This window comes from Eutrigla gurnardus (assembly GCF_963514095.1).
Source record: "Eutrigla gurnardus genome assembly, chromosome: 2".
NCBI classification, from domain to species: Eukaryota; Metazoa; Chordata; class Actinopteri; order Perciformes; family Triglidae; genus Eutrigla; species Eutrigla gurnardus.
The window spans coordinates 26093503-26115181 of record NC_139916.1 but is presented as its reverse complement, the minus strand read 5'-3'; the positions used below and the strand labels follow the sequence as shown (position 1 = coordinate 26115181).

Genomic DNA, 21679 nt, shown 5'->3' with positions numbered 1-21679 from the left:
CGCTCCGATGATGTATCAAATCTGTAGAACATGTGACCCGGTCCGTGCCAAACAGCTGGACACACCGGACTTCACCGGGCTGAACACAATTGGTCACCATGTGGATGTGATTTAACCGACTTCATCGACTGACGTGGGTAACCGGTCTGTTGAACAATCGTCAGTATGAAGAGGGCCGATGCAGTGGAGCCTCCAGCAGCTTTAAAACCCCTGCGAGCCGTGAGCCCTGCCGTGTTTGTCTGTCCTCTCTGGTCTGAGGGCGGGGGCTCCACATGGCTTCTATTAGGCCTCTGTGTTTTGGCTGTCTGGACCAAACCGTCTCCCACGTCCTCTCACGGTGTTTTGAGAAGCATCGTCCTCATCCCAGACTCTGAATGGGAGACGATAAGCCTGGGTAAATATTGTCAGAGCCCTGCTGGGCTCAGCGCTGTGCTCAGGTGAACCGTCCTCATGCCGTCCTCCTCTCTGTGTTTGTCCTCCTCAGACTTCGTCACAGTCACCCTGTCTCTCCGGTTTGGCGACGTCACCGTCACAGCCAGGGATTTCACCTTCTACGACTGCACGGCCGTCAAGCAGCTGTCTGGCAGCATGCCGTGAGTTAGCCATGATTTATCTGCTCTGCTGCCTCTGCTCTGCTCGTTGCAGACCTTATTATAATGGAGTCTAATCCTCTGTGTCTGCTGTTCATTCTTTGTCCGTCATTTCTGTCTTGTGACTGTTTTTCTATTTCTTTTCACTTGGCTCCCTACTTTTGATACTTTGAATACTCTCTCGTTCTTTCACTACATGTAACCTGAAATATATACATCATCAACATAAGGCCTCAGACATGTGATTTCAGGCCCTCACACTCTCTCATCAGTCTCTCTGTGTTTACTGTTACAGCCGGGCTCCACAGCTTTATACACAGATAGTGTATAAAGCTGTGGAGCCAGGCTGTGTTGTCACAGTTGGCTAGTTAGCTAGGTATCTGGTTACCTAGGTAACTAGGTATCGTGTACTTCTCTGGAGCTGTGGGGAGTGAGGCGGTCGTTAGACCCAGAGCTGCCGCTGTTCACCAGCCTGCTGCTCGGCTCATTATCTGTAACCAGTGTAGCGTTAAAGTCGAGGTGAAACTTCAACTCTTATATCAGATCATACGTCATATTGTGCACATATTAAACAATATATATGCCAAACAAATTACAAAAAATTAATTCATTTTAACTAAAAATCCAATGTATTTCTTCCTGGATAACAAGTGCATGCTTATATCGGCTCGCACCATTTCAACGAATAATACCACAACATCCAGCTATCAATCAATCTGTAACTTGGGCTCAGCACTGAGCCAGAGGAGGTGGGGAGCTGCTCTTTACAATGGTCAAATCAAATCCCCCCCAACGTGATGTCCCGCCTCCTATCCTGTTACCATACCTGACCATATGAAGATAGAGGCTCTAGAAATACCCGCTCAGCTCAACTCTTATGTCCGCTGGGCTCCTTGAGCCACCAGGTGTAAAACGTATGACCTCATGCTTTTCATATTTTATCTTTAACATTGTTCAGTTGAGTGTTCTCATACTAGTATTCACTAAAGACAGCTCTGCACAAACTTCAGGCTGATGAATGCCACGTCTGTGAGATTTGATCTTCAGCCCAATGTACTCCTCGTCCTAAGTTGCTATATAAGGCGCCCTGCTCCACTCCATTTCATCTACAGAACAGTTACATCCTGCTGTCTGACATCAGCAGACCACAACATGAGCAATGTAGCAGTGTCAGTAATCATATTAGGAAATGCAGAGCAAACGTTTGACCTCTTAAAAAGCCAAGCGGACGGGCTGAAGTCAAGCCGATGTGACAGTCGGAGAGATGGACGACAGAATGTTGCATGACAACTGATGTTACGCTGTCGGATGCGATGCAGGACGTCGCTTAACGATCGTGAAGATCCGGAGGAAGCTGTTGCACTGAAAGAACTGAAATAGCCATGCCTGAAATCACGTCAAATAATAAACCTCAGTCACATGATCGACGCGATGACGCCGTCCAGCTCGCTATCATAGTAGAGACGTGAAAAACGGAGCCGGATTTAATCATTAGTCTCTGGAATTGTGAGAAAGAACAGACAAACAAAATGTTGCTATATATTTAAAATGGTATCAGTAAGTTAGTTTTTATTCATCCTTTACCATCTGAATAAATAAAAAGAAATCTGTGATGCAATTAAATGAGACTTTTGATCAAAATTGAGATCCATATTAAGTGATTGCAGTTTGTTTTGCTGCCATTTTAAGTGTTTTAAGCGTAATTTTGATGATCGGGATAATATCACGATTATTTTGGTCAGGATCATCGTGGCATGAAATGTTCACATCATCCCATGACTAACCAGCTATAAGAACAAGCAACATATTGAGCAACAGCCCAGTCAATCTGTTGATTAAAAGCTCGGCAGCAAAGTACGGTGTATCTGAGATTGCAGCCAAAGGTGAATGACCGTAACATTGCTGCTCTGCCACGTCTGTTTGTGTCTTAAATTACAGCCAGTATTGTGTTTGTTGTTTTTAAACTATTTATTTGTAGAGATTTTTCCCCTCTTCAGACAAGACGGTGACATGAGCTCTTATCTCAAGGTTCAGATATGAACAAACAGATAAATATTAAACAAATATTGTAGAGAAAGAAAAAGGAAAACAAATCAACAGATCACAAATAATAAATAAATAAAATCGTGTGTTTACATGGAGTCTTCTGCTGGTGGGGACAACTGAGGATATAGTTCCCTCCACAGAAAGTGAAGAGAAACTTAAGTAATCCAATCAAAGTGTTCTTCTTCTGAACATCCCTGTGTCGAATGCCTGTTTAGTATCCGTCCTGACCTGCTGACTGTCCACACACCCTCGCTCCGTCAGCCTCCCTCTCTGCCGGCCCCTCTCCTCTGATAAGAAACCGACGCTCAATTCAATTAGATGGCTGACCTTTCTTACCACTGAGGCCAGATCAGCAGCAATTGGATTACAGTGTGGTACGAGCTGCTGTAGCTGCACCCGTCTCTCCTCTCCGTTCTCCCTCTTCTAGATAAAAACACCACCATTAGACCTCTCTCCACCCTCCTCCTCATCGCTTCACACCTTCACTCCATTTGCTCACCTTGCTGACGCCTGCTTATACTTCATATGTACTCATCTGGACATCCAGAAACACTCTGTAATAAACGTATGAAGAAATGGTTAATTTATAGTTAAAGGATATAGTTATTTTAACAATGAAATGATCATTACTTTATATATTGTTATATACTATATATATATATATATATATATATATGATTAAATGTATGTTCAAATTTGATTTAAATATTAATATTAAGTATTGATGCAGACGTAACATTTTATATACAATGTATTGTAGAGAATAAATGATTTGTAAGACGTCTGTAAAGTTTACATAGATAAAAGGACCATTAATCAATTATTAACCACAGACAAAGTATCTGTGTCTATTTGAATAATGGTTATAGAAACTTGAATAGCTATTTAATAACCATATATCAAAGGTTTATACTTATGGGGTAGCAACTTATTGCAAATGTTTATTGACGGTTTCCAAACCAGATAATTAACCATTAACAAAGTGCTACGCTATATCAGTATGTCCTATATCCTATGTTCCTGATCCTATATCAGTAATTGTCATTTAATTATTAATAGTAAAATAACTATTAACGTTGAATTAATCAGTGATTTCTGTTGTAAAGTATATATATTGTTTTTCTGTGTGCAGTTGCCGTGGTTGCGTTCTGAGCCGATGGGGCTGCAACTGGTGTGTTCACCAGCACCTGTGTACCCACAAGCCCATCTGTGAGGAGGGGGTGATCATCTACAACCAGCATGTAAGTGGCTCGAACAGACTGCTCTCACAACACACAGTCCCACCTGGTGTCCCGCCTGGGGTCCCACCTGGTGTCCCGGCTGGGGTCCCTCCTGGTGTCCCGGCTGGTGTCCCTTCTGGTGTCCCTCCTGGGGTCCCGGCTGGTGTCCCGCCTGGTGTCCCGGCTGGGGTCCAGCCTGGTGTCCCGGCTGGGGTCCCGGCTGGTGTCCCGGCTGGTGTCCCGCCTGGTGTCCCGGCTGGGGTCCCTCCTGGTGTCCCGGCTGGTGTCCCGGCTGGTGTCCCGCCGGGTGTCCCGGCTGGGGTCCCTCCTGGTGTCCCGCCTGGTGTCCCGGCTGGGGTCCCTCCTGGTGTCCCGCCTGGTGTCCCGGCCGGGGTCCCTCCTGGTGTCCCGCCTGGTGTCCCGCCGGGTGTCCCGGCTGGGGTCCCTCCTGGTGTCCCGCCTGGTGTCCCGGCTGGGGTCCCGCCTGGTGTCCCGCCTGGTGTCCCGGCTGGGGTCCCTCCTGGTGTCCCGCCTGGTGTCCCTCCTGGTGTCCCGGCTGGGGTCCCTCCTGGTGTCCCGGCTGGGGTCCCACCTGGTGTCCCGGCTGGGGTCCCTCCTGGTGTCCCTCCTGGTGTCCCGGCTGGGGTCCCGGCTGGGGTCCCGCCTGGTGTCCCGCCTGGATGGCCTGATAATTGTCTGTCTGTGACTAGCATCACCTCCACACACAGCATCAATTATATCTGCAATGCATATTTCTACACAACACAGTGACTCATTTAAAGTGGAGCTGAAACGGCATCTATCGACCGTATCGTGACGTATTTCTGAGTGACAGACTAGACAGGCGAGACGTAACTTCAGGAGGAATTTGATTTGACCGTACGTGTCATCACAAAGAGAGAAGAGAAGTTACACAAGCAGTCTTCTGTAAAATGGCTTGAGCGTAATCTGGAGCTGTCACTCATTGTCAGACCTTCTCCAGCTCGGTGCTGCTAAAGGTTGCAGATTGATTGATGGATTGATGATATTGAAGATGTTATTGGTTGAAATGTGTTGGTACTAGCTGATGTAAACACATCATATTTTGATTACCAGGATGAATTTTTTTTTTATTGTTCTAAAAAAAAGGAAATTTCGTTATTTTTTCAGCATATATTGTTAAATATGTGAATAATATAACTGAGGATGTGATATAAAAGGGTTAGAAGGCATTTTTTAATTTCAGCTCGACTTTAAGTTCAAAGATAAAACTGCTTTACACCAAAAGGGTTCAGTTGCTGTTTTTCAAACTAAAAGCACCTGAATGTGTTGTCATCGGCTACTTGAGTGTTTGCGATTGATTAGAACCTGGTAAGTAAATGAATGTTTGGAAGTGTTCCTTTAAAGATATGATGCATTTTTGCTTGCATGCATCAGTGCCCATTCATGTTTTGTTGCGCCTCATATGCCCATACAAGCCAGCGTTATTTATAACAGAAATCATTGCTGTGCTTGTGTCACCAGCAACAACGATGACAGATCATGTGTTTAACATCACATTTAAGTTCAGTTATTTTGATTTCCCTTCGTCCATTAGTGTTTTTAGTTTTATAATTTCTGTCTCACCCTCTCCTCATGTCTTCCCCTCCTCCTCCCTCCCCCAGTTTAAACTCCCCACCTCAGCTCCTCCCACAAACAAACCCATGAAAGTCACCACAACAGCCACCACCACAAAGGCTGCCCCGACAACCACCACCATGACAACCACCACCACAACAACAACAACAACTACATCAACAACTACAACTATGTCTACAACAACAACAACAACAGCCGCCCCTGTCACTGTAGCAACCACACAGGAACCAACCACCCATCCTGCACCCACTACTCCGCCCGTGACCACCACCAGCCCTGAGCCAACCACGCCACCCACCACCCTGCCCCCTCAGCCTGCCAGCACCCTACCACCCACCACACCAGCACCCACTCCAACTCTACCCCCAGAGGCCACCACCAGGAAGGATCTACAGACTGAAGCAGGAGAGCTTCTTGTTGATGCCAAAGCTGCCGCGGTCACACCCACTGTTGTCATGGTAGCCACAGAGTTGGTGCCTGTCACCACGGCTGATAGTGTAAGTGGAGATCTGGACCCTGTGGTGCCTTTGATCAACCCGCCCTATGAACCGGATTCCTCCCTCCTAGAGGTGGTGACAGATTCACCCCCCAGTGACACCCAGGAAGCTGAGGGAGCTTTGAGCCTGGCCGAGCCCCCCACCCCGGCCTCATCCGGCTTCCCCCTGCCCACGCCCTTCTCTGTGGGCGAACCTGGTGACTCCGAGCCCCCCCTCTACCCGGACCCAACCCAGACTCCCACGTTGATGCCCACGCAAGACTCCCAGACTGAGGCAGGGAGCCCAGGCGCCGACCCTGAGGTGCTCCTCTGGCCAAAAGAAGAAGTCGATGTAGAAGTCGAGAGCGACGTCCTGTCAGAAAACGACACCGCCACGTTTTCTGCTGCCACTGTGTTGTCAGGTGACGGTGAGGTTGACCACGCCCCCCCATCCTACCCCCACCTGCTGGATACTGACTCAGAGCTGGACTACCAGTATGATCCAGCCGATGCCTTCCTCCCGGTGAGTTCAGCCGCCTCCCTCCTCCTCCTCCTCCTCCTCCTCCTTCTTCTCAAACCGTCAGCAGCTCCCAGCGCTCCCAGTGCTCCCAGCTCCTCACTAGGCTCTAAACTCCTGCCGTTGTTTCCCCGCTCTTCCTCTACTGTCTAACACCTCTGTTCTTTTTGTTCTTTTGCTTTTGCTCTCAAGAAAAACAGCTGCAGCAGTTGTTTTTCAAGTCAATCATTTTCCTCTTTCTTGATTTTTCACATTTACAGTACAATATTACTTTTAAGAACTCACTGTGGAAGTTTTCTTTAAGAAACTGTGTGTGTGTGTGTGTGTGTGTGTGTGTGTGTGTGTGTGTGTGTGTGTGTGTGTGTGTGTGTGTGTGTGTGTGTGTGTGTGTGTGTGTGTGTGTGTGTGTGTGTGTGTGTGTGTGTGTGTGTGTGTGTGTGTGTGCGCGTGATCAATAAGCACACAACAGGACAATGAGGAATATGAACAAACAATATCATCTGCAAAACATGAATTATCTCAGTCCAGAAGCTTTCTACCATTGAAGTGTACCAGTCCTACCACAGCCGTGCCAGCACAGTTTAGATGGGTCCATTTTCTTTACTTGTGTGGCGTAATATAAACCCAATCTATGATCTTCAATTGGATTATTTTATATATCTCACACATGGATGTTGAATGCTTCAGAGTCCCTTTGATCTGCAGTGAGTGGTGAACACATGTCTTGTCCCCACTGTAATTTGGTGTGGACAGTGCTGTTAGGGAGGGATAGGCTTAACTGAGACAGTTCCTCGCCCATTAGCAGCATCCCCCAATTTACCATCAAGGACACTTTTAGATCCCAGTGGCAATGACAATGGCTTCATAATCCTTAGCTTTTTCCTTTCAAAGGATATCATAGATATACATATCGTCTTGGTGGAGGAGGATTTCCTGATTTATTTTGGGTACGCTATTTTAGGTGTTTGTCTTTTCGGGGAATAGGATTAATAGGTTGAGAACACTGTCTCCAGCTTAGTAGTGTTAAACATTAATGTGTAGAATTTGAACATTTTGGAAAAGCGCAGTGGTTCTGTCACAAAACACGCGGTAACAACGTAATCAGATAGTGAGTGCGGTTCTACTTTGTGTGTGCTTTATGGGCAACAGGGCGACGAGGGCTCCTATGTCAGCTGGGGTTCCTCAGCGTGTCCCTGTGTGGAGAAGGTCCAGGGTTCATCGCTGCTCCCTGTCAGAGTGGAGAGGAAGATCACCTTACTGGCCCACAACCTGCACCTCTACCTGGTACCACACACACACACACACACACACACACACACACACACACACACACACACACACACACACACACACACACACACACACACTCACACACACACACACACTCACACACACACACACTCACACACACACACACTCAACACTTATAGGGATTCTGTTCAGCTGGCTGGTGACACGGGTCATTGTGTGTTCAGGATACGGAGCTGGACTACGAGTGTGTGTTGGTCATCGAGGGGCAGACGGTGGTGGTGGACGCCTACGTGGAGACTGACGACATGAATCCATCAAACTTTGACATTACATGTCAACTTCACCAGGTATGTGAATGTGCAGTCACTAAATATAACACTTAAAGCATTTGTTCTTCTTTCAATGAATAAATCCAGTTCTGATAGAACAGATGCTAAGGCAGCATCTATGCTAACCTGGCCAGGAGCCAACATTGTGGATTTGACAATCACCTCCGCGTTGTGTCACACACTCCTAAACCACACCTGTGGCTGCCAGTAGCTCCTTACAGGACTCTGATTGATCGGAACCTGACACAAACGCATGACCTTCATCGTGTCTAGAAAGTAACCGACAAATTGAGACTCTGGCGGCATGGTGAAGGTTCGGCATTAACCTTGATTAGTGAAAGTTCGGCATTGACCTTGATTGGTTAAGGTTCGGCATTGACCTTGATTGGTTAAGGTTCGGCATTGACCTTGATTGGTTAAGGTTCGGCATTGACCTTGATTGGTTAAGGTTCGGCATTGACCTTGATTGGTTAAGGTTAGGCATTGACATTGATAGGGGTGTAACGGTACACAAAAATCTCGGTTCGGTACGTACCTCGGTTTTGAGGTCACGGTTCGGTTCATTTTCGGTACAGTAAGAAAACAAAATGCAAAATATAAATGTGCTAGTTGTTTATTACTTTTGTGCTTTTAACAGTAGGAACATGCACTGGAGCTAGAATGCTGCTCAAAAATATAAATACAAGTATTTAAAATATTTATTTAAAAAATAAAAATAACAGACTGTTTCTTTAAAAAATATATTTTCTCCATCTGATGTGCAAAATTGAACAGTTGCAACACTAAATAGTTTCAAGTTGTTGCTCAGATTAAACAACATGAATAAGGCTCAGACTGTTTTTTTAAAAACAAATATTTTCTCCATCTGATGTGCAAAATTGAACAGGGCAGGGAGAGGCTGTTTAAATGCGGTGGGGAGCTGTGTTTGCACTAACGCTCGTTACGCTCGTCTTTCTCCTCGTTGTAGCGATGTTCACGTGGGGGTGGTGCCGTTTCAAATGCGTCAACAGGTTTGACGTGTTGCCAGAAACATACCCGACCTCACATGAACAATGTCGGCAAACCGCTTTGCCGAAGTGTTCCCAAACGGGAGACCTTAATGTCGCGGGAGGGTCCTCCAACTCTGGCTTGTTGCCAACGCTAGCGGCATTAGCCATGACGTCCGCTACTACTGCTGTTTATTGTGTCGCGGTGTGCGCAACTGCGCATGTGCGGCTGCAGCACGCTCCACAAATGCGGTCCTCTACTTAATATGTCCGAATGGAAACTCGTTCGGTACGCCTCCGTTCCGAACCGAGCACCCCGTACCGAAACGGTTCAATACAAATACATGTACCGTTACACCCCTAGACATTGATTGGTGAAGGTTCGGCATTGACCTTGATTGGTTAAGGTTCGGCATTGACCTTGATTGGTTAAGGTTCGGCATTGACCTTGATTGGTTAAGGTTCGGCATTGACATTGATTGGTGAAGGTTAGGATAGGTCATCAGGCAGTGAGTCTTTCACAACTTGTAGGTCACCACAACAATACGATCCATTACTTTTAGCCTGAAAACTTTATTTTTATCTAAGTTAGATTCACTTAATGTAATTGATGATGATAAACAAATGTTACTGAGGCAGGATGACTGCATTTGGTGTGTTTTTAAAACTAAACCATTGTTCGTCCAGTACACATATTCTGCTGCAGTGGAGGAATACAATGCCATGGTGTATGTGAAGAGGAGGGACACCTTCCATGTGGACAGCTCTCCTGATCTCTATGGTGAGGTCAACTTCTGCTGTTTTACACTCCATGAACAAACTCTTGAACAGCGACTGATGCTGCTGTCTGCCCGCTGTGCCCTCAGTGACCCTGTACAACTGCTCCGTGGGCCGCTCGGACTGCAGCCGCTGCCACACGGCTGCCAACAAGTACGACTGTAAGTGGTGCGGCGGCGGCGCTCAGGCCAGCTGCTTGTATTCACACTCCTGTAGTGAACCCGTTCAGAAGACGTGCCCCGCCCCCGTCATCCACTCTGTGAGTACTGACCTTTGACCTCTTGCTTTTAAAAAATCCTAAAGTCCACAAGAGTGGAGTTACTCTCCCCATAGAAACGCCTGTCCTGAACTGCTTCAGATGCCTTTTTATTCCCTAAAGTGGTGATCTCACCAAATATCATATTTGCATAATATCTGCCCATCCGCTAGTTAGTCATGTCCTGAAACAAAGCTAGTGAGAGCGGGAAGAGGAGATGAAGAACAAGAGGCTAAAATGATTTATCACCACTATTCCTCTGCAGTACAACTCCTGTTGTCTGGTTATGTTAAGGGACCGGACATGTCTAACCAATCACAACAGAGTGGGCCAGCTGACCAATTAGAACAGACTGGTCTTTTTGGGAGGGAGGGGCCAGGATGGGAAAATGAAGTGTTTTTCGAGCATTAAAGCATGTAGTAACCTGAAATACAAGTGTGCACCAGATAAAGAGCATAATAGGTCCTCAAATGCATCATTTCCTGACTTCCCTCAGATTGAGCCACTCTCCGGCCTGTTGGAAGGCGGCACCATGGTGACCATCTCAGGCTCCAACCTGGGCCAGAAGGCCGAAGACATCCTCAACTCCGTGTCAGTAGCAGGGATCTCCTGCACCGTCATCCCCAGCCTCTACGAGGTCTCTTCCAGGTACATAACCAGGAACATGCTCAGAAGGATTTGGGTTTGTTGGCTTTTTGTTGCCTTTTGTAAAGAAAAAGAAAATGAAAGAAAATAAATTAAGATATTAGACCAAAATATTTTAGTTCAAGTTAATATATAAAATAAGTCATGGTTATTATTGGGGGGTTGTCATTCGGTAGGGACAGGATTCTATATCAGTTTAATATCGTCTTGACTTGAAGAAGTGGTCCAGATCACTATCATGGTAGAGAAGTAAAAAATAGCTACAAAGTGAATGGCATTCCCATCAGCATCGGCTGTACTTGTTTACTTGTGTTTACTTCTAATTTAAGTTTATTTTCAACTGGTTTTACTTCTTGCATCGTAAGGATTTGTTTTCCACACCTTTTGGTGCTATTTATTGTTTGCTTTGCTTTTTTCCATATCATTCCTACTCTGTACTGTAACTTATCTAAACATGGAAAGCATGCGGGTTCTTGGATTAGTATCATTCACTTATGAGCTTAACTAAACATCGCCAGGGTTTGTGTGACTGCTTTTTTAAGAGTGATGTCTGCCTTCCAGGATTGTGTGCAGGACCAAAGCCAGTGGAGGAGAGAAGGCGGGACACATGTCTGTGAAAGTGAATGGAGGAGAGTCTGGTGTGTCCAGCCAGACATACAGCTACCAGGTAATCTACATTACATTTAACCACCAGTCCCTCCACCATTTCTCTGGCTGTTTGGGTGATGTCATTTCACAGCAGCTTTTCAACAAAAGTACAATGTTTAAGCCATTGTTTTGCCATGAAATTGCAAAAATAGTTGTAGTTTAATTCATTAAAAATCAAAGACTACTTGTTCCAGTGAGAATAAAACTCTTCCCAGAGTTCCCAGTAACTAAAAAGGCTCAGAATGACAAACATTATAACAAAATCTACTTTATTAGTTAAGGAAGAAGAAGGCCACCTGGGGGGTACTCTCTCTCCTTTACCCCGTTCAGTGATGTCATCACACGTTTTATTCCTTAATTATTTTCTTTGTTACAAAATATATTGTAATTGTAAAAAAAAAACAACAATAAAATTGGAAAATAATGTTTGATTGTGAAAACCAGCATCATTGCGTGCACTGATCGTGAGTCACACAACGTCACTTTGATGAATGTATAATGAAATGTAACGTCAGATTTAATTCAACAACAAGCGTTCAGAGACGCCGTGTCCTCACTGCAAGCGCTCCGTTACGTCCTGTAAACAAACCACGTAGCTCCAGATCAGACTGGAGACGGCACCGCTGGACACATGGCTGAGTAGTGCTCCATGTCTTCTGATGCCACGTGAAACTCGCGGGACATTCACAGAGATTTGGTTGGATTTTCATCGCAACTTCCGGGAGGAGCTAAATCTCACCATCCTTTTAATTTGTTAAAGGAGCAAATTTGTTCATGCAGTTCTAACCGTCCGTCTTCGCCTTCCCTCTCAGGACCCATTTGTGATGGGGGTGTCTCCCGAAAGGGGGCCCCAAGCTGGAGGAACATCCCTGACAATAATTGGGCGAAACCTGCTGACAGGACGTCCCTCTGACCTCGCCATCACGGTGGGAGGGGTTCCCTGTTACATGTAAGACTCACACACACATTATTCATTGGTTGAATGACACTCTGTTAATGTAGAAGCTGCTTTTTCTCTCCGTCACCATAAAGACTTCTTCATTCAACCTTCCTTCCTGTCTGTCTGACCTTTGACCTCCTTGTGCCTTTGGGGGGGGGGGGGGGGGGGGGGCAATTAAGAATCCCATCATGTATGAATGAATGGCGTCTCTCCACAGTGTGTCGGAGGTGCAGATCTCCAGTGTTCAGTGTGTGACCGGCAGCAGTAACAAGACAGGAGATCACCGGGTCACGCTGCATTACGGCCGCAGCCAGCGCCACCTCCACACCTCCACCTACCGCTACACCCACAACCCCAACATCACCCACGCCACACCAGCAAAGAGCTTCCTGGAGTGAGTCTGGGATTCTGACCTTCGTCTTTCAGCTTTGTTCCTCGTCTTAGACGCTCACCAGGTGCCAAAAAGTGCTGCAGGATTTAAGAGTTTTCTGTCTGTTTAGTGGCGGCCGGCTGATCTACGTGTCGGGCCACTACCTGGACGTGGTGCAGGAGCCCCAGATGGTGGTGAGCACCTCTCCCTTCGAGTCACTCAGCCAGAATAGAAGGAGGAAGCGGAGGAAGAGGAGCAGCGGAGATGAAGGGGACAAGGCCTTGGAGAGACCAGCGAGGATGGTTCCTGAACCCCTCAAACAGGTGTGTGTGTGTGTGTGTGTGTGTGTGTGTGTGTGTGTGTGTGTGTGTGTGTGTGTGTGTGTGTGTGTGTGTGTGTGTGTGTGTGTGTGTGTGTGTGTGTGTGTGTGTGTCTGTGTGTGTGTGTGTGTGTCTGTGTCTGTGTGTGTGTGTGTGTGTCTGTGTGTGTGTGTCTGTGTGTGTGTGTCTGTGTGTGTGTCTGTGTGTGTGTCTGTGTGTCTGTGTGTCTGTGTCTGTGTCTGTGTGTGTGTGTGTGTGTGTGTCTGTGTGTGTGTGTGTGTGTGTGTGTGTGTCTCTGTGTCTGTCTGTCTGTCTGTCTGTCTGTCTGTCTGTCTGTCTGTGTGTGTGTGTGTGTGTGTGTGTGTGTGTGTGTGTGTGTGTGTCTGTGTCTGTCTGTCTGTCTGTCTGTCTGTGTGTGTGTGTGTGTGTGTGTGTGTGTGTGTGTGTGTGTGTGTGTGTGTGTGTGTGTGTGTGTGTGTCTCTGTGTGTCTGTGTGTGTCTCTGTGTGTCTGTGTGTGTCTCTGTGTGTCTGTGTGTGTCTCTGTGTACTCAAATGACCACTAAAACAGTTAAAAGTCCCGTTTTATTTCTAAACTGAACTAAAGTCTGCATCCTGTCTCATCAGTTCGTGGAGCGCTGTCAGGTGAACTCCTCTTCCCTGATCCTGTGCCGCTCTCCTATGGTGGACTCATCCGTCCGGGGGTCAAAGGTCACCGCAGAGTTTCTGCTGGACAACCTGCGCTTTGACTTCAGCAGTCTGAGCCCGCAGACCTTCAGCTACGAGCCCAACCCCGTCCTGCGACCTCTGAACCAGCAGGACCCTCTGAAGGCCTACCGCTACAACCCTGGCAGCTTCATCCAGCTGGAGGTCAGAGGAGAGCTCCTTTCACTCAGACAGCCTCATCACTTCCTCTAATGTTACAACCCGAGTCTAGCATTACTAACAACACAGTTGGTTTTATCACAATTCATCTCAGTGCTATGATTAAACAGAATTAAAGACCTGGTGGCATTAAGAAGTAGGCAGGTTTTTAATTTAGTAATAATCATATTAATAATAAACTTTATGTATATTGCACTGTTGTGTTACAAAGTGCTTCACAAAAGAAACTCAAAACCCAACAAGGTGAATGAGCACATCAGAAGTTGAGACAATAAAATGGATCAGATAGGAATAAAAACACTATTAGTACCGTTTTTATTTGGAAAAAACACGTAAAGTAGTAAAGTTTCTATCACTCTCTTCTTCTTCTGTGCCTCCTCCGTCATCGAGTTTCCACAGTTAACGCTGTCATTGCTCCGGTTGTTCTTCTGTACACCATCTGTGCTTCCTGGTGATAGCTACTGTAAGGGCTTTTATTGTAAAAGATAACAGAGTGTAGCTTAATGTGCTGTCGTTGACAATGTGTAAGGCAATGAAGTGCTGAAGGAGTGAAACCCAGAAATGTTTACACTGCCGGTTCACTTGCCGGGAAGTCGACGTGCTTTAATGTGTTTTTGGTTCGATGCCTGAAATAACACGATTAGTCCTTCAACATAAAATCATCCAAATGATGCCCCCCCCCCCCCCCCCCAGCTCCCTATAAAGAGTTAACGGTCTACGTGTTATTATTTGACTACCTTTGTAAGTATAGATGCAACTCGACTCTATCCTCTTCCTTTGTGCCGTTAATGGAGTCTTCATTTTCTGGGGAGATCACAGAGTTGCATAGAGAAAGTCTTACAGGGAACCAATCCATATGCTGATGGTGTCATATTTCTATAGCCATTATTTTGTACAATCAACATTTCATAATGATAACCAAAAAAATTAAAGGCCCAGTCACATTGAAAACTCCAACCAGACTCATCTGTTAATCTTTTTGTCCAAACTAAACCTCTGGAGATGATCTTCATATATAACTGAGGTATTTAAGGCACAATTAGTTCCAATAAGGAAGCGGTGCCACTTTAAGCAACAACTGCAGCCGACTGTATGAACTGTGACGTTGCTATAATGAACACAGAGGAACAACTTAAAGGTTCCTGGTGGAGTTTCTCTAGTAAATATAATAAAACAGTCGTCACGTTAAATCAAACAATAAGATTTAAAAATAACTGGAGGTGAAAGATAAACTAGTTCCATGTCTCCTCAGGGGGAAAACCTGGACTTGGCCATCACTAAGGACGAGGTGGTGGTTCTGGTTGGGGAGGGTGTGTGTGCTGTGAAGACCCTGACCAGGAACCATCTGTACTGTGAGCCGCCACCTCAGCAGCCGGCACCAGGACCGAACGGCAAGAAACGCGAGGGCTCCGACAACCTGCCTGAATTCACAGTGAGTCTGTCACTTTAAAGAGGAACTCCTTCTCTGGTTCCTTCTACTTCAGGTTCCAATGAGAACACGTTCACATGCTTTCATTCATCCTCCATCCTGGCTGAGCTGCAGCAGCTCTTTAAAGAAGCCTCTGTCTGAAAAACCCTCCCTCCCAAAAAGCCCGCCCTGTAGTGATTGTTCAATATCTTAGTGTGTTTGTTAGAAATGCCCCGCCCCTTACCCTGACCGGATAAAAGGAGTTGTACTGCTGAGGAATAATGATAGAAATAAATGTTAGCCTCCTGTTCTTCAGCTCCTCCTCCTTTGGAAGTCCGTTTTCACAGCAGAAAACATCGTCTTCTCAACAACCCAAACCCTCCATTACTCTCCAGCTCGTTCTAAGTACTTTTGATTGAGGGTGCGCTGCATTAGAGGCTGGGCAGGGATTATGCTAATGTGTTCCTTGGTGACATGACCGCATCACTTCAAGGAAGAAAAGGCAAGATTTCAATCATTGTGTGGGGGAGGGTAATGGAATTTAACATGCACGCAAAACTATGTAACACACTGAAGGGAAGGGAATGAGCAGAGAAGCATAACGGCTCCTCTTTAAAGTCACCAGGAAAACAAGGTCTTTTTTTAGCATGTGACTGGTCCAGGACTGTGTGAACACCCCTGCTGTGTGTGTTTCAGGTCCAAATGGGCAACCTGAACTTCTCCCTGGGTAAGGTTCAGTACGACAACCTCAGCCTGGCCACGTTCCCCCTGGAGGCTCAGATCGGGGTCGGCGTGGGGGCGTCCATAGTCGCCCTCATCGTGCTCATCATCGTGCTCATTTACAGGTCAGTGGCTGTGTCTCCTTTGCATGCAGTACAAATGTTTTATTTTCTATTGTTATCAACATGCTGTATTTTATTTCTGCATCACTAAACAGATCTTGTGGATCCAGCAGATCCAGCTGTATTTACATTTATGTTTGATGATCCTGGTCTCCATGTAGCCAGAACATGTTTTGAAACATGTTGTAGAAAATGAGCCTTTGTGACCTCCAGGATAATTACAGCCTCATGAAATGTTACGACCACATCTAGAGAGCGACGACGTTCAGAGGACGGATGGGTTACCCAGCTTTATTGATAATAAGGGAGCTTGTGAACAGTTTACAGAACACAAGTGTTGCCGAAAAATGCAATTCTTATAGAAAGATCAGAAAATTTCAAGTTATTCACATCAAAAGGCAGACTTCTGCTATGGTGTTCCTCAAGATCTCGCTCTTTAATGTGGTATTTTTAAGGGATTTTTGATCATTTCCCTTTAACTTATATTTGACTTACTTGTTGTCTAAAGGCAAATCATGAATGCACATGAACATGTGATTCTTTTGAATGTAGCTGGAAAACGAGCATTGACGCCATAATGCACTGAATATAATAATCCTTGGCTCAATATACATAAAAAAAACATGAAACACTGTGAATTAATTCAGTTCAAATTCAGATCAATGTTTAAAATAAATGAATACAATGCTGAATATCCAGCCAGATGTTTTACAGCAGGAACAAATAGGAATTAAAGGTAACAATGTTTAGAGAAGTTAATGAAGACTCCCTGAAAGAGCAGAACTCAAGCTGAAGCTCACTGCGTTGAATCCATGGTAACGTTATACTTCCCGTTTACATCTCCCAGAGCAGCATAGGAACTGGACAGTCACCTTTGGGTGTTACCAAATCCGGCAGTGTTTCCATTCTGAGCCAGCAACCCCCCACCAGTAAGGATTAACCCTCATCCTTACTGGTGGGAGTTCGTTGGGTCAAATTTCTTGAGTCAACCTTTTCACGATCTCACTGGATTTCCACTAATCCGGTGTGGAACTGGTATTACCGTAGTCGTCCTCTCTTTTGTGTCCCTGCCTGACTCCCGGTTCCTGTCTTTGTGCTGTCCATCAGGAGAAAGAGTAAGCAGGCTCTCAGAGACTACAAGAAGGTCCAGATCCAACTGGAGAACCTGGAAACCAGCGTGAGAGACCGCTGCAAGAAAGAGTTCACAGGTAAGAGGAGTGGGAAAAGAGTAGAATCACATGACGAAGAAGGTTTGGAGAGGAATGCCAGAGAAGAACGTTTGTTTGAGTTTGGGGAGGCCAACAGATCCACTTTGTTTTCACACCGGCCACACTGAGATGATCCCATTACATCACACCTCCTGGATGAAATGGTTCTCACATCCCACATGGCTGCTGCACAGGGGTTTACATTTAGCTGCCCACTCTGTCCAGTCTCAGTATCTACCAGCTCCCACCTTCCAGCTCGGGCTGGGTCGCGCTTGAAAATGTTGGATACAGATACCATGAAGTTTTTCTATTTTTTCAAACTTTGTGTGAATGAAAACCTCGTATCCTAATTAGAAGATCAACCCATGTTTCTGTCAATGACGACAGTTAATTAACTACTTGTAAAATACTTTCAATGGCAGTTAAAGCACTGAAATGTGCACCATTTTCCTCAAAGTTTTCCCGATACAGGTTTGGACCACCATTACCAGTCTGTGCTGTTGAATGATAGGATATTTTAGTTAAGGCTTGATACAAAAACACCTCCTGACCCTTCTCCCCCCCTCCACCCTGACTCAGACCTGATGACGGAGATGATGGACATGTCCAGCGACCTTGTGGGCTCCGGCATTCCTTTCCTCGACTACCGGAGGTACGCCGAGCGCATTTTCTTCCCCGGCCACCGGGAGTCTCCGCTGAGGCGAGACCTGGACGTTCAGGAGTGTCGCAGGCAGACGGTGGAGCAGGGTCTGGTGCAGCTGTCCAACCTGCTCAACAGTAAACTCTTCCTCACCAAGGTATTCACCGCCACCATCATGAGCTTTGAGGCGATGCCTACGTTTTGAACAGAGGGTTAACTCGCCACTCTTCTCTCCTCAGTTCATTCACACTCTGGAGAGCCAGCGGACTTTCTCCCCCAGAGACCGGGCCTACGTGGCCTCCCTGCTGACGGTGTCGCTGCATGGCAAGCTGGAGTATTTCACCGACATCCTCAAAACTCTGCTCAACGACCTGGTGGAGCAGTACGTGGCCAAGAACCCCAAGCTGATGCTGCGGCGGTAAGGACGGAGTGAACGTGGTCAAAGGTCAAAGGTGCTTTGAAGGTGCTTGGCAGCGACTCAGACTGTGTTTCTTGTGTGCAGAACGGAGACGGTGGTGGAGAAGCTGCTGACCAACTGGATGTCCATCTGCCTCTATGCTTTCCTCAGGGTCAGTCAACACACAGTTTCTGAGACAACTACACAATCCAATGTCCTTTCAGTCCGCGGTGTTAGGATTACCAAAAGTGAAAAAGTGACAGGTTTTTAAGTAACATTTTAAACCGTCGCACAGCAATATGCTTTATTTTTCAAGTCATTCCATAAAAAAGTTCACAGACTGAATGTTAAGCTGACAAATCTGATGCATTTGAAGCCATGTCATAATAACTTTGGCTGCTCTAACTGCAAATCAAGGAGGATCCCCAACAATGGCAAGTAAATTTGTTTTCTATACTCCCCACAGAAGAACATTTATTCTATTAAAGTAGATTACTTTAGGGCCGGCCTACCCAGCTGGCAGTCCAGATCACTTCTGTTTACAAAGAAATGCAATTTAAAAAATCCCATATAGACATTTTGCTGCAATAAATCCTTTATTTTCTCACGCAGTAAAAAAAACTACTTCAGAACTGATAACCTTGTGGCATGAAAAGAGATTTTTCTATATCTGTGATCAGCATTGAAAAAGCCCTTGTAGGATAAATAGTGCAGATAGCGGAAGAGGAGCTAATGGCAGACTTATGTCCACAGTCTATAGGCGGTAAATCGGACTAGTACAAATTAATCAAGCAAGATGTAACATGTTAGAGATGCAGGCTAGCTGTTTGCCTCACTTTTCAGTCTTTGTGCTAAGCTAAGCTAACTGGCTCCTGGCTGTAGTTTCCAGGCACCAACATCCAATCCTCAAATGTCAACGCTGAAGTGCCTTAAACTTGCATTCTCTCAACTGGCCATCAGGGGGTGACTCCTGTGGTTGCAAAAAGAAGTCTGATTGTATGAAAGTCTATGAGAAAACTTTATGAAACTTTGTTAGCAGCTTCTAGTTAGATTGCTGTTTGGGCTGTCGCTCTGCTGCTGGTGTTCATCAGATTCACCTTTCGCTCCTCCACACTCCAAATATGGTCACTTGGCAAAATGCTGATGGCCAAAATCCAAGATGGTGACGGCCAAAATGCCGAACTTGAGGCTTCAAAGTGGTAGAACAAAACCAATGGAATGACTGACAGGCTCCTTATGTTGAACCCCCCCCCCCCCCCCCCCCAATCTGATGAGACACCCAACTCCATGTTTAAACATATAAGCATATTGGAGTCCATCACATCTCAGTTGATGAATACATTTAGCTGCCGGACGTTAACTACACATTTCACCAAACTCTTCTGATCCAGTCTGTCCAAAATTCAATAATCTACTTTCCATACAGTTACTTTCCCTATGAGCCCAGTTTCTGTTGCATCTTTTTATCTGCCAGGTTAAATTAAGGGGAGATCATGCGCCGTGTGCTGTCTGTCTGTCTGTCCACAGCTAAGATAACATATCTTTTGTGCTCATTCTTGATTGATAGATTGCCAAACCTATTTTATTGATTATGTTATACCGGGACTACCGACTCCCCACTACTGTCAAGCAGCTCAAAGGGGCCACAAATGATCAACAACTGCTTCATAAACAGAAGGCATTTCCAGCAATCAGCTATAGGCCGAAAACAAGCCTGATCGACTCGTTTGTGTTGGCTCCAAAAATGACACCCATAGAAAAGTTGTGTCTAATTTGGAACCGAAGCATCTGCAGATTAACTCATCACACTTTATATGTTATGACCTTCTAAAGTAAGCCCCGTAATGACTTCAATAAATCCTCATTTGTGTTATTTGTGAAAGCCAGCCTGACTGTAAGGGAGCCAGGAGGGACAGTTCAGTGAGATTCAACTCTTTGCTTGGGAGGGAGAGGGAGACTACTGCTGATTTTGTAGTCATTAAAAATGATGAAAGGAGAGTGAGGCTACTCCATCAGTTCACATAGCTTCGTAAAATAGTTAATAACAATAAAAAAGATACTACTTCTTGGAGAGAATCTGAAAAAGCAATGTATCCCTCCAGTCATTTTCCAGTGAGTCCAAAGGTCTGACATCTGTGAAGTGCCAGGAGGAGATTTCATCAGAAATGTTCCCATGCTGAGGGTTATTATAAAAGAAAGCTTCTTTCGACCAATCTTACATAAATATATGTGTGTGGTGTGTGTGTGTGTAGGACTCGGCGGGGGAGTCTCTCTACATGCTGTTCAGGGCCATAAAGCACCAGGTAGATAAAGGACCAGTGGACGCCGTCACCGGCAAGGCCAAGTACACCCTCAATGACAACCGCCTGCTGAGAGAGGACGTGGAGTACAAGACCTTGGTGAGCAGGACTCTGACTTCCAACCAAATGATCTTTTGCATCTAATTTAAGACTCGCAGACATCCAGCACGACCTTCAGGAAGTTGTTTTTATTTCCTCCACCCTTCTTCTTCTGCAGACCCTGAATGTGTTGGTGCAGGGTGGAGCAGTGAACGAGAGCCAGCCGCTGCCCTCCAAAGTGCTGGACATTGACACCATCACACAAGTGAAAGAGAAGCTGCTAGATCAGGTCTACAAGGGCACCTCCTTCTCCCACCGGCCCCACGCAGACTCGCTGGACCTCGGTGAGAATCCTTATAGGCCACGTCCACTCCTGAGCCTTAAAGGGCCAGTGTGTAGGGTTTAGTGGCGTCTAGTTTTGAGGTTGGAGTTTACAACCACCTATTGTGCCTTAACCTTGCATTCTCTCTCCTGACCATCAGGGGGCGACTCCTCTAGTTTCAAAAAGATGTCTGGTTGCATTTATCATCTCAATCTCTAGTTTCAAGTCTTCTTCAATACAGCATGATGTTCATTGAGTAGATTATGGCCAATTTAGACTCAAATAGACCATGAAGCAGGGGATACTTTGGGGCGGGGCTACCTTGTGATTGACGGCTCGCTACCTTGGCGTCTCCACCATTGCTGGCGATGTGATTAACTACTAAGATGACTTAAATGTCTATCTGTAAGTTTCGCTGTAAAGGTTAAAAACCATAGTCCACAAACTATGGACTTCAGATATACAGTCTATAATTTCAACATGCAAGTTTAATGATTTCTCTATTAATCTTAACAATTCATCAGTTTCAACATTTAAAAGTCACACAATATCACATTTGTCTGATTCTTTCTGTATAGTTGTGTCCAAGTGTCAGCAGTAAAATATCTAAATACAAACAAGTCAGGTTTCCAAACAGAGTAAAGATGTACAGA

At 45.7% G+C, this 21679-nt stretch overlaps 1 protein-coding gene across 1 annotated transcript in view; it reads left to right on the top strand.

Annotated features, from left to right (window-relative positions):
- The window catches only part of plxnb1b (plexin b1b), a 109489-nt gene that overhangs the window by 79434 nt on the left and 8376 nt on the right, over positions 1 to 21679 (top strand). Inside the window, exons 11-31 of the mRNA XM_084039016.1 lie at positions 485 to 593; positions 3769 to 3877; positions 5500 to 6471; positions 7615 to 7749; positions 7941 to 8063; positions 9719 to 9812; positions 9898 to 10067; positions 10561 to 10712; positions 11271 to 11376; positions 12170 to 12306; positions 12515 to 12691; positions 12798 to 12990; positions 13613 to 13855; positions 15123 to 15302; positions 15975 to 16123; positions 17228 to 17328; positions 17908 to 18125; positions 18208 to 18386; positions 18471 to 18537; positions 20618 to 20764; positions 20883 to 21048. Coding sequence (XP_083895142.1) covers positions 485 to 593; positions 3769 to 3877; positions 5500 to 6471; positions 7615 to 7749; positions 7941 to 8063; positions 9719 to 9812; positions 9898 to 10067; positions 10561 to 10712; positions 11271 to 11376; positions 12170 to 12306; positions 12515 to 12691; positions 12798 to 12990; positions 13613 to 13855; positions 15123 to 15302; positions 15975 to 16123; positions 17228 to 17328; positions 17908 to 18125; positions 18208 to 18386; positions 18471 to 18537; positions 20618 to 20764; positions 20883 to 21048 — 3927 coding nt within the window. The remainder of the gene's footprint in view (positions 1 to 484; positions 594 to 3768; positions 3878 to 5499; positions 6472 to 7614; positions 7750 to 7940; positions 8064 to 9718; positions 9813 to 9897; positions 10068 to 10560; positions 10713 to 11270; positions 11377 to 12169; positions 12307 to 12514; positions 12692 to 12797; positions 12991 to 13612; positions 13856 to 15122; positions 15303 to 15974; positions 16124 to 17227; positions 17329 to 17907; positions 18126 to 18207; positions 18387 to 18470; positions 18538 to 20617; positions 20765 to 20882; positions 21049 to 21679) is intronic.